General features: G+C 38.7%; 3 protein-coding genes across 4 annotated transcripts in view; all 3 read right to left on the bottom strand.

Annotated features, from left to right (window-relative positions):
* LOC143715471 (uncharacterized) overlaps positions 1-11,302 on the bottom strand; it is a 33,296-nt gene extending 21,994 nt beyond the window's left edge. Inside the window, exon 1 of the mRNA XM_077207299.1 lies at positions 11,143-11,302. The gene's annotated coding sequence lies outside the window, so the exon portion shown is untranslated. The remainder of the gene's footprint in view (positions 1-11,142) is intronic.
* LOC143715491 (uncharacterized) overlaps positions 1-14,935 on the bottom strand; it is a 659,702-nt gene that overhangs the window by 132,555 nt on the left and 512,212 nt on the right. The gene's annotated exons all lie outside the window — the stretch shown is intronic.
* The window catches only part of LOC143715460 (uncharacterized), a 263,726-nt gene that overhangs the window by 240,245 nt on the left and 8,546 nt on the right, over positions 1-14,935 (bottom strand). Inside the window, exons 2-4 of one of the 2 annotated variants that reach the window (XM_077207286.1) lie at positions 14,370-14,413; positions 13,977-14,211; positions 12,065-13,725 (exon numbers count right to left, since the gene is read on the bottom strand). The exons of the other annotated variant lie outside the window; for it this stretch is intronic. Coding sequence (XP_077063401.1) covers positions 13,037-13,725; positions 13,977-14,061 — 774 coding nt within the window. The 5' untranslated portion in view covers positions 14,062-14,211; positions 14,370-14,413 and the 3' untranslated portion in view covers positions 12,065-13,036. Of the gene's footprint in view, positions 1-12,064; positions 13,726-13,976; positions 14,212-14,369; positions 14,414-14,935 lie in introns of those variants that run through there. 2 annotated transcript variants of the gene reach the window in all.

Here is a 14,935-nt window from a genome sequence, read left to right as displayed (position 1 = left end):
GAACGTCGCGTCCACACTTTAAAAATAGCTCACCGAAAATTCTAATGAGCAGGTATGGCTCCCTGTGAATGTCCTGACGCGCGCACACACACGCACACGACGCGCAGAATCCAGTTCTCTTTCTTTAGCGCTTGAATAATAACACACACATTTATGCCAAAATGTCCGTTTTGTCAATTGTATCCTCACAAGAACAGTCTAAATGAGTTAAATACAATCTTAAATGAAAGTTAAGAGTAGCCTAAATGAGAAAATGAAATGCGTAAGATCCTCTCAGCGACAGATCTTAAAGGGACAGCAGCCAATTCTGTCTGTCAGTTAAGTTAACCAAAGAAGAAAGGGGAACAGAGCAAATTACTCACTGATCTTGTCTAAAGAACGTGTGTAGCTTTTAGGGCTGTAGTCAACCAAAGAAATCCTTAGTCGACCAAAGTCTTGTCCTGCGCAACGATTAGTCGGCTAAAAAAAAAAAAGACGCGATGTTTTGATTGAACATTTTTTTAACAATTGTCATAGAGCATTTATAAAACAATAACGAAAAAACATCAAAATACATAAAACTATAATAATAAAACAATTCTTAGAAAAATCTTTTTTTTTTTTTACTGCAAAAAGTGAGGAGCACTGTCCTAGGTCTATAGTAACAGTCACAATCGCGCACCTGACCACACCACACGCTACAAAAAAATATATAACTGCTATCTTCCACAATGAAAAATCCTAACAAAAGCTCTCGTTTATACAGGCTGTATATTCTTCTTTACTTTCAAAGCTATGGGTTAACTTTTGCCCAGCCGATCTAGGAGTTTTAAAACAAACACACAAAAAAAAACCCTAAAGAGCCTAAAAAACAATCCTAATAATAATAGGCTGTATTGTAGGACTGCATATAAGTTTATTTTCGTTTTGTTACATTATTTAGGCTATTTTCAAATGCCTACATATAAAAATAAAAACAAAAACATATCAAGAAAACACAATCTATTGAGTCAGCATGATAAAGCCGTTAAAGTAGAGCTGCACGATTATGACAAAAATCATAATTGCCGATTATTCCCTTGAAATTGTAATTGCGATTATTAATTACGATTGTCACAATTTACATTGAATATATATAGGCATATTATAATACATGTTTACACAAAAATTGTTAACACACACACACAAGTACTGTCCCCCTTTACTTAACATACACATAAATTGTAAGAATGACTCATAGTAAAGACTAGAAAAACATTAGGACTATGCTAAAGCAATTAAATAGCAGTCCCAAACTAGTTTTTGTTAATACAATGTTGATATGAGCCACCACAGTCATTTAAAATTATAAAAAATAACACAAAGTGAAAATAAAGTGGCATTTTTGAAAGGACAGTTACCATGGTTGTCTTGTTCTTGTTTACGAATTATTACACAGGGCGTGCTGTTATCAATGAGGAGACGTACAGCGAGTACTGAACAAACTTTTTATTAGCTAACGTGAAGCCGTCTTTTACATGTCCACTCCAACCAACCCTCTGGGGCCCATCCGCTATCACCCAGCAACCATGCTGAGGCGCCGTAAACCAGTGTTTGCAAATATTCAGTGTTTACTTGAATATTACATCCCCTTTGTTTTGAAAAATAAAAAAAAATACAACACATTAAGTCAATGCAGTATGCATACTCTAATCATTGAAACATTACTCTAGCCTAAACACAGAGGTTGCTGCATTTCACAAAACATCTAGACACTTCTGACACTTATGCACAAGATGCAACAATACTTAGGAACAAAACGTCTATTATTCTCTGACAGCCCATACCAGATCTTAGATTCCATTTCTCTCATAGGGGCAGCGATCCGCCTACACCCCAGACGAATTACAAATCACAAATCAAGAATTGCTCTAGGTCGCACTGCTCGACACGATCTGGTATAGTATTGTGTGGGCTGGATGTCTCTGTCATTTGAATGCTGTGCTGGTACTTCAGTGTGTATCTGAAGCATTGATGAGTCAGTGTGTTTTGTACTTCCTCTAGGTTTGCAGAAACGCAGGTATTTTCCACAGGATCCTCTTTTGTGCTGAGAAGATGACGACGGTTTCTGCGATACTCCCGACCATCTGAAGTGCGAACATGATAGGATCTTTGTGTATTGGCAGGGTGTACAACAACAGCTGGTTTCCAAAGTCCGTGCTCTTGAATACGAACACATTGTCCAGTGTGAAGCTGTGACAGTGGACGAGTCGAGCGATCATAGTACTTTTTCTGATGCTGCTGCTGCTTTACTCTTTTGGAGCGTGCCTCTTTGAAACTGACAATTTCAGGTAGGAGCTGCTTAATGGTGGTTGGCAGTATGGATCTCAGTCTGCGACTCATGAGAAGCTGGGCAGGTGACTTGAAGTTGTCAACGGGTGTATTCCTATACTCTAACAAACTGAGATGGGCATCTTTCCTGTCCATCTTGGCTTTTGTCAAGATCGATTTTGCGATCTGCACGGTCTTCTCAGCCAAAACATTGCTCTGGGGGTAATGAGGGCTTGTGGTGGTGTGCAAGAAACCCCATGTCTTTGCAAAGTCTTCAAACTCCTTGCCCCGATATTGTGGACCGTTGTCGGAGACCACTTTCTCTGGGATGCCATGTCTTGCAAAAATGACTTTGAGTTTGCTGATGACAGTGGCAGCCGTGGTCGTGCTGAGTTTGTCCAATTCAAAGAAGCGGCTATAGTAGTCTACTGTAACCATGTATTCTTCGCTGTTCCAGGTAAAGAGGTCTGAAGCTATCACCTGCCATAGTCTGGTTGGTATTTCGTGAGGAATCATGGGCTCCTTGGTGTTTTAACAGCGCCGCTCAAGGCAGGTATCGCATCTTTCGACCATGTGTTCTATTTGTTTACACATTCCTGGCCAGAATAACACATCTCTTGCTCTTTGCTTCGACTTCTCTATGCCCATGTGACCGACGTGAATGCGTGTGAGCATATCTTCTCTGAGTGAGGAGGGTATGACTATCTTCTCACCTTTGAGAATGATTCCGTTGGTCAATGACAGTTGTCTCGGAAATTCCAGAAGTCGCTAATGTCTGCAGGGCATTTTCTCCTCTCTCCGGGCCATCCATCCAGAATCACCTGTCTGAGCTGGAGAAGCTGGCAGTCTGACTCAGTTTCAGCACGGATCTGTTGCAGCCTTGTGTCACTGACAGGTAAGCTTTTGTATACCATGTGAACCTGTAAGTCCATTCCCTCACTGAGATTGTCGTGCTCTGTCTCTATGAACTTTCTAGAGAGGGTGTCTGCCACGGGAATCTCCTTTCCTGGCCGGTGTGTGATAGTGATATCATATTTCTGGAGTTGCAGGATCATTCTTTGAAGTTGTGGCGGAGCTGCAGCTAGTGTTTTTTTCATCACAGCTTCAAGCGGCTTGAGATCAGACTCCACTATGACTTTTCGGCCATATACATACTGATGAAAGCGTTTGCAGCCGAATAAGACCGCATAGAGCTCCTTCTCTATTTGAGCATAGCTAACTTCACCTTCGGTCAGTGATCTCGAAGCATAGCTGAGCGGCTTCCCCTCCTGCAACAGGACTGCACCAAGGCCGTATTTTGATGCATCCACTTGAAGGTGCAGTTCTTTCTGTGGGTCATAGTACGCAAGCACTGGTCCAGGTTCCTTCGTTATGAGATCTTTCATTTTTTGGAATGCGGTGTCGTGCTGGGAATCCCATGTGAACTCGCTGGACTGTTTGAGCAGCTGACGAAGTGGTGCATTAATGTCCGATAAGCAGGGTGCAAACTTAGACAGGTAATTTACCATTCCCAGGACTGTTTCGAGCTCCGCTTTGCTCTTTGGTGGCTCCATGTGCTTGATCGCTGAGACCTTTTCAGGGTCTGGCCTGACTCCTTCAGCGGATAAGCAGTGTCCGAAGTAACGAACCTCAGAGGCACTCATAATGCTTTTCTCTTGGTTGAGCTTCACCCCTTTCTCACGAGACCTTTGCAACATTGCGTGTAAGTTGTCGTCATGTTCCTTTTTGGTACGACCGTAAACGAGGATATCATCGACGATTGCAACGACACCATTTAGACCTTCATATGTCTCGTCGATTTTTCGTTGAAATTCATCCTGAGCTGAAATGATGCCAAATGGAAGACGACGAAATCTGTATCGTCCTAGTATAGTGTTGAATGTTGTCAGCTTGGACGATTCCTCTGTTAGTTTTATTGCCCAGTACCCTGAACGGGCATCTAAAACACTGAAGTATTTTGCACCCGTCAGTTTGGGCATGATGTCTTCTATCGTTGGCAATGGGTAGTGTGGACGCTTGATAGCTTTATTGAGGTCGCGGGGATCCAGGCATATTCTGAGTTTGCCGGTTCTCGGTTTTTCCACGACCACAAGTGCGTTCACCCAGTTGGTGGGCTCTGTTACCTTGACTATGACCCCTTGTTTTTCCATATTTTGCAGCTCTTCTTTCAGTCTGCCACGTAGAGCCAGAGGTATCCTTCTCGGTGGGTAAACAACTGGAGTTGCATTGGGTTTTAAATGGATTGTGCACTCCCCTGGGAATAATCCAATGCCATCAAATACATCAGCATATTCCTCCATGATGGACTTGTCCTCTTCAAGTGCGTTCACTGAGAGCACTAGCTTGATTAATTCCAGGTCCAGGCATGCTTTTAGACCTAACACAGGCGGTGCTTGGGTGTTGACTATGTAAAAGTTCATCAGTGTTTCTCTGTCTTTGTATCTGCACGGCAACACACATGTCCCTTTTACTGTGAGCATTTGACCACCATATCCAATGAGGCTGTGCTTAGTCGGTGTGATTTTGCACTGAGGTTTTATCATATTAAATGTGTGCAGTGGAATGACATTCACCTGTGCTCCGGTGTCCAACTTGAAACTAATTTCAGTTTTTTCTTCTCCCAGCAGTATGTCAGCAAATGCTTGTTCCGTGTCACATGACTTTTGCAAGACTGCATCCACGAAAAACTCTGCATGTGGGTCTTCATCATGAGAAGCCTCTTTGCTCACTTCATGAACATTCCTTTTGTAAATAGAACGACACACTTTGGCAAAGTGGTTGGGTTTCCCGCATTTGCCACATTGTTTACCTTTTGCAGGGCATTTTCCAGAAGGACCATGAGCCTGGTTACCACAGTAACCGCAATTCCTGCCGCGCTCCACGACGTCATTGCTGCTCCGATGAAAAGCTTTCATTCCAGCTTTTACTGTTCGCTTCTGTGGCTCTTTCTGCGAGATAACTGTGTGCACTGCTTGATCGCGGGGGTTGTATGCGCTGTTTGCAAACGTTTTGAGCTGAGCTTGTGCAACTTCGTGTGATCTGGCTATATCTATGGCCTTGTCTAACGTTAACTCCGAGCCGACGCTCGGCAGTTTCTCCCGCACTCGCAGAGAGTGAATGCCAAACACGATGCGATCTCTAACCATTTCCTCGCTGTCTGCATAAGCACAGTCTTTCACTAATAGTCTTAGTTCAGTCATAAATTGCTCAAAACTTTCATTGGCTCCTTGAATTCGCTCATGAAATTTATATCTGGCGAAAATTGTGTTTGTTTTGGGCATCACATATGATTCGTACTTGTCGTAATATGTTTTCAGTACCTTTGCTTCATCTGTCGTCAGTGCCCAAGTGTTGAAGATATCTCTTCCTTTCTCCCCTATCCACAGGAGCAAATAACTGCACTTTTCGTCTTCGCCTCGTGCCTTTAACGGACCCGCGAACATGAGCTCTGCATGCTGTCTGAACTTACGCCATGCATCTGGTAAGTTAGACGACTCCCAATTCATGTGCGGCGATGGTACTGCTGCAAAATCCATTTTAGTTACTTTTCTTCTGACACCATGTCTTGTTCTTGTTTACGAATTATTACACAGGGCGTGCTGTTATCAATGTGGAGACGTACAGCGAGTACTGAACAAACTTTTTATTAGCTAACGTGAAGCCGTCTTTTACATGTCCACTCCAACCAACCCTCTGGCGCCCATCCGCTATGACCCAGCAACCATGCTGAGGCGCCGTAAACCAGTGTCGCAAATATTCAGTGTTTACTTGAATATTACAATGGTAAATACACAATACTAACAAGAACTGTTAATGAAACAGCTCCTGGTGAATAGAATGAAAATCATACCTGCATGCAAATCCTTCTCAGCTAACACGTGATTTATGGGTATTTTACTTTTATTTCGTGACTTAATTATTTGCATTGTAACGACGTTGCATGCACGTATAGTTTCTTTTGCACTTTATACAGTGAAGCGATACACAGCGCGCGCCGCCGCATTTGCGCGTGTAATTGAAGAGTGCGCACTACGAGCACAGTATAACGGCTGACAGGACAGTAAAGTACGTTTTTCTGAGATGAAAGACTTTTTATTTCAGCGTACACATACGTCACTGCCTGGTATGTCATATTGTGCTGGGTTTTCTGAAGTAGTCGTGATTCGCCTCTCATAACATAATTATTCTCTAAACACACACACGCAGATGGACTTTCTTTTGTAATCGCAGCTTTGAACGATTACATAATCGTGGCATCCGTAATCGTAATTAGAAATTCGATTAATTGTGCAGCCCAAGGACTGCTCACGTCTTTTGCGCGCGAGATAAAAACATATAGTGTATAAAAACATAAAAACCGAAAACAAGTAGCGTTCTAACTGAATGAATACAGCTAAACTACCTATATCCCTTACTGAGCACGAAGCAGCAGCGCAGCCAGCCACAGGTGCGAACCGAGTGTTCTATGTGTGTGCGCTAAACTGTGGCGCTGTTACACAATTGCCTAAATTAAAGCATTTAAAGTTGGGGATAAACCATAGGCTAATTATATTTAGAATACAGTAATATATAACTGCTTATAAAGGAATAAATTTCAAGGAGTAAATCATTGAAAATTTCTTTCTATTGGTAAAAAAAAAAAAAATGCAACTGGTCGACCAATACGAATGTCAGTCGACCAAGACGACATCGACCGATTAGTCGACTAAACGACTAAAGTTGACAGCCCTAGTAGCTTTAATAAGGATTAATCTATATTTAATTTATAATTTATGCAGTTCAGACTATTTGATAACCTTATTCAATTTCTGTATATTTCAGTTTTATTTACACACAAAACATTAATGGTGAACATTTTTGACTTTATAAAATGATTATCTCAAGTCTTGAAAAAAGTAAGACATATTTTTGTTATACATAGTTTAGTAGACTACTTTTATTTTTGGCAGAATTTATCATTATAATCAACTTAATTATTTCCTGGATTTTGTAACACCATAGTCCCTACATTTATGTAAATGCAGGAAATGGGATTTAAATCTGAAAAAAATTCCCCCATTTTGTGTACCAAATGTTGCACAAATGTTATGGCAAATTTAAATTTAAAAACAGAAATGAATTGCCATTTTACATATTACATTGTCATTTTACATATTACATTTCAAACTGAATATTGCTACCCATATGCTTTCATAGTCTTGTAGCAGGTATTGAGAAGAGAATATTATAGTTATGACGGGTAATTTCATTGCTTCATGTAGTTTGTTATGGTGCAGTAGCGAAAGACTCCAGCAGATTTCATAGACTTGGCAAATTCATTTTTCAGAAGATTGTAGGAACAGACATCTGTTGTGGGCGTTCTTGGCAGTTTTTCTGAGGCTTTTATATTGTTCATATCGTAATATCGGAATTCTATCGTATCGACCGAAATTAAGAAATATATCGTGATATAAAATTTGGCCATATCGTCCAGCCCTAGCTCTGACTATAAAATTCTGTCTAAAGTATTGGCGAATAGATTAGGGAAAGTTTTAGATGACATAATTAGTCCTGACCAATCCTATTGTGTGCCTGGAAGATCTATATTTGATAACATTTTTTTAATCCGAGATTTGATGGATTTTTAAAAGATTTGTGGTGTTAATTTTGGCTTGATTTCTATTGATCAGGAAAAGGCATTTGACCGCGTAGAGCATGATTATTTATGGAAGACTCTAGGTGCCTTTGGTTTTAATTTGGTTTTTAAAGGTTATATTAAAGTATTATATAATGACATTGAGAGTATGTTGAAATTTAATGGTGGCTTGTGTTTTCCTTGTAAAGTTCAGCGTGGAGTGAGGCAAGGTTGTTTATTATCAAGCATGCTCTATACATTGGCATTAGACTTCTTCTGGGATAAGATGCACTGGGTGATCCATAACATCTTGTACTTACCAAAGGAAGAAGGTGGACAAGGGCTTGTGCATCTACTAGGGGTGGCACGGTACATGAAAAAACATCTGAACCTTTCGGTTTGCTTGTCTCGGTTCGGTGCGTGTGTGCGTCGCACGGTTCGGCGCATGCGCAATATAACCGCGTGCCCGTGACCTCAGACAGTGTGTTTACTTTAATATATAGAAATGGCAAGTGGGAGATATAAGGAAGGCTAACCGGAGTTGGAGGATGCGCCAGCGTCGTATAAGTCCGGTGTGTGGGAACATTTTGGATTCCATGTTACCTATGTTCAAATTAATAAATGTAATTTATACTGCATACTTAAAATTTTTTTTAAAAAAGTATTGTCTTTGCTGGAAACATACATTTTCATAAAGTAAAATGCATACTTGTCCATATAATTTGGGATTAGGGTTAGTGCTTTGTATTTTTAATACAACTAGTGCACGTTCTGATAAACATGCATTGATAAACATTTGATTCCTGATCTTAATACTCTATTTATGCCTGTTTTTTCACTAGGTGTCTGATCATCGCAACTCCATCCTTGATGTGCCAGTGAGCACCTTATTTGAGGACACTGAACTCCAGCCCCCCAATTCCTTGCATTTAACTTCTATGATTGGAATAATACTTGAAGGTAAAGTGGTGATGGAAAAAATGCAGGACCTGCCTGTGCATTTTTGTGTCTCCTCTTCGGTCTGATCTACGCACTAGACCTGAATAACCCAAAATCACTTGCCAACACGTTCGATTTCATCCAGCGTGTGCTAATGTCAATGGGACAGAATTCTCTCAAGCCTAAATTGCAGTCTCTGGCAAAACAGCATTTTGTTTAAAAAAACGTCACTGTAAGACTTTAACACCACTGTGAGAATGTTCTACAAATGATTTGCACGAGATAATATGGTACATTGTTTCCATTGTTACTACTTCAGTCTGTGACCCAGAAAATATTTGTTTAAAAAACGTCACTTTGAGACTATAATATCAATGACAATGTTTTGTTTTTTCCCTCGACTTACTCCATTATCCATTTATGAAGGAAAAAATGGTTTAAATTGTTAAATGTTCAAAGTTCTATAATTAATGTGCAGTAGTTAATTTAGTATATTGTTACCATTGTCGCTACCTCTACAGTTACCCCTTTTCCACCAACAAGAATCAGGTGCTGGTTCAGAGCTAGTGCCGGTTCAGAGTTGGTTCAACTGACGAGCTTTCAAAGAACCGCTTTGCCTTTCCACAGGCTAGAGAGCCATCACAGAGCCAGATCTTACGTCACTGTTTACATCTCATGTTGCCCAGCAACACTAGCGCGGCACACACAAACACACCGTTAATTGTTCGAGATGGTTCGGCACTGCGAATCTCGAACTGCGAGAGCGATCCAAAAGCAGAAGGAGTCGTATGCTCTCCAAACACTCCCGCAGCTCCGATCAGTCCATGCCGCTCTGATGCATCTCGAACAAGCCTTCCATCAACAATGGCGATCGTTGCGTTACTATTTATGCTCATGGCTTTGCAAACCTACATCGGTATCCAAACACGGCGAATCCAGCACGTTCGTGCAGCTCGCCGTAACTTGCATTAACGGAGATTACAATCGAACTGCTATTAGCACAATTAGCTGCTATTTAAAAAATGGCGGTCACAAGTTTCTGATTGTCTTGTTGGTCACGGTAACCCAGCCCCCAGCCGCTGACGTAAGCGGTTCTTACTTCTAGACCAGCAATGATTTGGTGCTACTTAAGAACCACTTATACTGGTTCGGAGCTGGTGCTTTGGTGGTTGAAAAACAAAGAACCGATTTGAAACTAGGCTCTCAGCACCAGCTCTGCCTTGGTGGAAAAGGGGTAAGTGTGTTTGTGACAATCATATTTCAATTACAATATAGTTTGTACTGTAATATTGTGCAAATATTTAGTCAAAGACACTGACAACTTATTAGGGTTTTCAGTGCACAGAATTAAACGGGAGAATCTGGTGATTCGGATAATAAATGTTTTTGTCTTTGAACTTTCATTACACAAATCAAATTACAGAAAAATAGGTTGTCAACTTTTTCTGTCTTGTAAAGTTAAATATATAGCAGATTTTAAGAGGACACACAATAAACACACACACCTTCAGATTAACTGTCTTTCAGCTTAAGGATGTTATGAGAAAAGACACATTAATTACCGTCCACCCAAACAATACTTGCAATCATAGGCGTAGCCACGGGTGTGCACCTAAAATTAGACGCAGAATTATTTTTTTAAAGTCTTAATAAAAATGTTTTTCTAAACTTGGACTATTGTTGTTTACAATATTTGTACATTTAAAATGTATTTTAATTTGTAAATTATTGTAGTTAATAAAAATATAATGCCAAATAATCCGCAAACAGCCGCTGACTGTCTGACGACAAGGTTGTGCTGTTGAGGCTCGCGCAGCCTCATGAGGAGAAATAGAAACAATGAGCACACTTCACAAAGAAATGTAATTAACATACAGCGGTTAAAAAACGGAGTTTTTATATTCAAAAAATAGGAGAGAGGCATTAATCTGACAATAAATGTGGCACACACAGTTTTTTATTATGCACACCCAGAGACACCTTTCTGGCTACGCTAGTGCTTGCAATGCATCTAATACATGGGATATAAATATACATTTTAACTTCAAAAGGAAAGCTACACACGTTTACTGGACTAAACGAAAATCCACAAAAATGATATGTGGAGATTTTATTAACAGGGAAACCGCGCGCATCGGCTAAACAAACCCGTGCGAAAATAAAACTCCGAAAATACATCGAACTGTTGGCAGAGAAGCGCATACATAAACGTGTTCCGTTTTTTTACACTTCAATAATTAACATAAACCTAAAACTTAATTTAATACAGCATATTTTCAATCTTTAATGCAGAGACCTACCTGACTGACTCTCTCCAGTCACGGGCTGTTCTGACTGAGCGCGCGCGCCCGGTCCATTACAAATGACGTCACTCACAGAACGAACTCAAAATATTATTCATAAACAAAAATATATATTTTCCTTCTGTCGTGCAAAACAAAATAAAGATGATATACACTAATCAACAAATTATTTTACAAAAGAAAAAAAACATTTAAAGCATATAGTTAATTGTTTCAGAATTGGACGAGTTACAAAAAAATAAAAATACATTATTTGCACCCACTTGCAACTTCTTACAGCAGTTTTATGCCATCCTAAAATCAAGAAAACAACCAACTCTATTTTTCAGTATGTTTAACATTTTACAGTTTCTTATTATTTTCTAAATAAAGCAAATGACTCGTTTACTATCAGGAAACAATATAGTTAACATTGGTTAAGTAAATTAAATGAACATGTCTTATTCAAGCAGATTTTGCAAAGCAATTATACAGTGAGAAAAAATACAAATAATTGTTGACACTAAATTAGGTCAGTCAGGTCACCTTCATATATATATAGAGAGAGAGAGAGAGGGAGAGAGAGAGAGAGAGAGAGAGAGAGAGAGAGAGAGAGAGGAGAGAGAGAGAGAGAGAGAGAGAGAGAGAGAGAGAGAGAGAGAGAGAGAGAGAGAGAGAGAGAGAGAGAGAGAGCTTTTAACAATATAGATTGTTTCAAAGCAACTTTACAGTGATAATAGGAAATTAAAGTAACAGAGATAGTTTTGGCTTTACAGCAGCTCTAGAATAAAGTTATTATCCAGCTAAAGTTAGTTTTGATCAGTGGTTCTCAACTGGGACATTTTACCATGGTCATTAAGCTGCAACTGAGTCTGTATATGTGCGTTCACACACACACACATGCACACACAAACACACACACATAAAATTAGCCTATAAATTTCGTTTTGAGAACCAAATAAATTTATTTCACAAATATGGTTCACACACAAATAACATACACATAAATAATAAGAATGAATAAACAGTATAAATGTAAGGCTTTTTAAAAAACAGTACCAAACTACACGGTAAAAAAAATTCACCCTTAAATTTAAGTACAATCAACAAGTCATTTCAATTTAAATTACATTAAACTGACTTAAATAAGTTGCATGTTGTATAAATAAAGTACCTTATTCTGATGAGTTGAAGTCATGTAAAAACATATGTTGTCGACTTACAGATCATGTAGTTTTTTGTTAATACAAATAAGTTGTTAGAGCCACCAAAAATAAAGTGTACAAAATAACACTAAGTGAAATAATGTGAAGTGGCATTTTGGGGAAACAGAAACAACAGTAAATACACAATGCTAACATAAACTATTAATGAAACAAGGAAACTTCTTCTGATGAAAAGAATGATCATCATTCCTGCACGCAGATCCTTCCCAGTTAACACACGACCAGTTACGTAATTTATTGGTACTTTTTGGTAATTTCATGACTTACTAATTTACAAAATAACTTATTATTTATAATGAAGTGATGATATACAGTGCGCGCCGTATTTGCAGTATAACGGCTGACAAGAAGTGACACGACAGGAAAGTGTGTATTCCTAAAGTGAGAGACTTTTTATTTCAAGTTATAAAAATAACATTATAATAATGACAAAAATCTCTGATCGCAGATACTGAATCAGGAAAGCACATTTTTCTCAGTTGCTTTAAAGGAGTCTGACAGAAGTCTCAATAGCTTTCATGCTAGTCTTTCAAAATAAAAGCCTTGCATCATAAAATCATAGAATTATGTTTGTTTTTGTTTCTTTGAATGCAAACTCCACGACCCTCTCTTTTGGAAGCAACTCCATATTTTGTTCATCTCACAACATTTACTTGAAAGTATTTGACATGAAAATGAAATGTTGCTCATTGTGACGACTTCTTACAACATATCTTCATGTGAGTCAGAAGGCTTCTTTTATGTTTGAAACTCTTCTCACACTGAGTACAGTAGTACGGCTTCTCTCCAGTATGAACTCGGTTGTGTTCTTTCAGAGATCCAGACCGAGTGAAACTCTTGTTACAATATGAGCACTTGTAAGGTTTTTCTCCAGAATGAATTCTTTGGTGCTGTTTCAGATCACGAGATGCAGTAAAGCTCTTCCCACAGTCAAAGCACACATGATCTCTCACTTCATTGTGTGATTTCTGGTGCAGTTTAAAACTGTCCAGCCGTGAATAACTCTTTCCACAGAGAGAACACACATAAGGCTTCTGATCTGAGTGAACTTTTAGGTGTTTTTTTAGATTTGATGATGAAATAAAATCTTTACCACACTGATCACAGTTAAATGTTTTTTCTCCAGAGTGAATGTGCAGATGATAACTGAGAGTTGATGCATGAGAAAAACTCTTTCCACACTGAGTGCATGTATACGGTTTCTCTCCAGTGTGAATTCTCATGTGTATGTTAAGGTGTCGTTTCTGTGTTAGACTCTTTCCACACTGAGTGCAGATGTGCGTCTTTTTGGCTTTTGTTCTTTGAATTGTAAAGTTACAATGTTCCTCCTCCACTTCATTCAATTCTTGTCTTTCCTCTTTCACTCTCACCTGGTCTAAAATACACAGAAATACAGTTAGAATCAGTTCAAGTAAACCCTTATTTAATAGCAGAAAGCAACAGACATCAGATCTTTCACTTTTTGTTCTGTCATTCACTTGTTTATATAGTAAAAATATGTTTGACAACTGCTATATACAAGGTTATGATCATTTAAATGCATTTCTCCATTTATCACCCATATACTGCTTATTAATTCACATCTACCAAAGCATCAACAATGAAGAATCAAGAATCGACACCAACCTGTTTGTTCCTCAGTATCTTCATGTTTTATTCTGGATGGTTCTGGATCACTCATGTCTTCAATCTCCTCTTTAATAAACTCCATCTTTAACAGTCACACAGATTTCAGCTGCTACTCCTGGAGTTTGTCCTTCTCTTGTAGGATGATGGGAATATTCCCAGTATTTATTGGTGAATTGTTGTGGGAGGGGCTTCACTGCAGGTGTGAACTGTGATCACTGTGTTTTAATCCAATCTGCATTTAAAAAGTACAGGGCCATCATGTTTAACTGAGCTGCTGAAAAACCTCTGTCTCCAAAAGTTCCCTGTTTTCAGCTCATTCATTATGGTGATGTCTGAGATCTTCAGTAAATTGGCAAATTAAATCATTTTAACAAACGACAGCATCATTACCTTTAACTTCAGTTCTTGTCTTTGCTCTTTCACTTCCATCTGGTCTGAAATAAATATTAAAACATATTAAGCTGTTAGAATGTGTTCAAGGAAGATAATGTGTATATTATATTGTTCGCTTAGAGTGGATTTAGCAGGTAATAACTGAAAAGTCTATGATATTTGTAACTTTCTTTTAGAGGCAATTTTGATATTTCCTGTGATTATATATTTCAGTATAATTTCCTATTTTTTTATGTATAATTTCTGTTCTGTTTCTTTATTGGTTACACACACTTGTGACAGAAGATTGAACTTGAACTGGTTCGTGCAAAGGAAATAAGGGAGAAACAGTTCTCTCACAGTCTTGTCTCACATTTATGGATAAAACTTGTGTTTAAACAATTCAGGTAACACAAGTTAAAGGTTTAATATCATAGGATACAGGATCCAACACGAATTTTGTATATTTTCATATTTTTGTGTTTGATCAAACTCGCATTTTTTTAAGGATTTTTGACTGACTTCTGTGATGAGTGAAAACCCATTTTTCCTGCCACTAAAATAGGAGAGTTAACCTAGGAGCA

Source organism: Siphateles boraxobius, unplaced genomic scaffold (genome assembly GCF_051911475.1).
Source record: "Siphateles boraxobius isolate OS27281-9 unplaced genomic scaffold, OSU_SipBor_1 6, whole genome shotgun sequence".
NCBI classification, from domain to species: Eukaryota; Metazoa; Chordata; class Actinopteri; order Cypriniformes; family Leuciscidae; genus Siphateles; species Siphateles boraxobius.
This window is presented reverse-complemented; position numbering and strand designations above follow the sequence as displayed.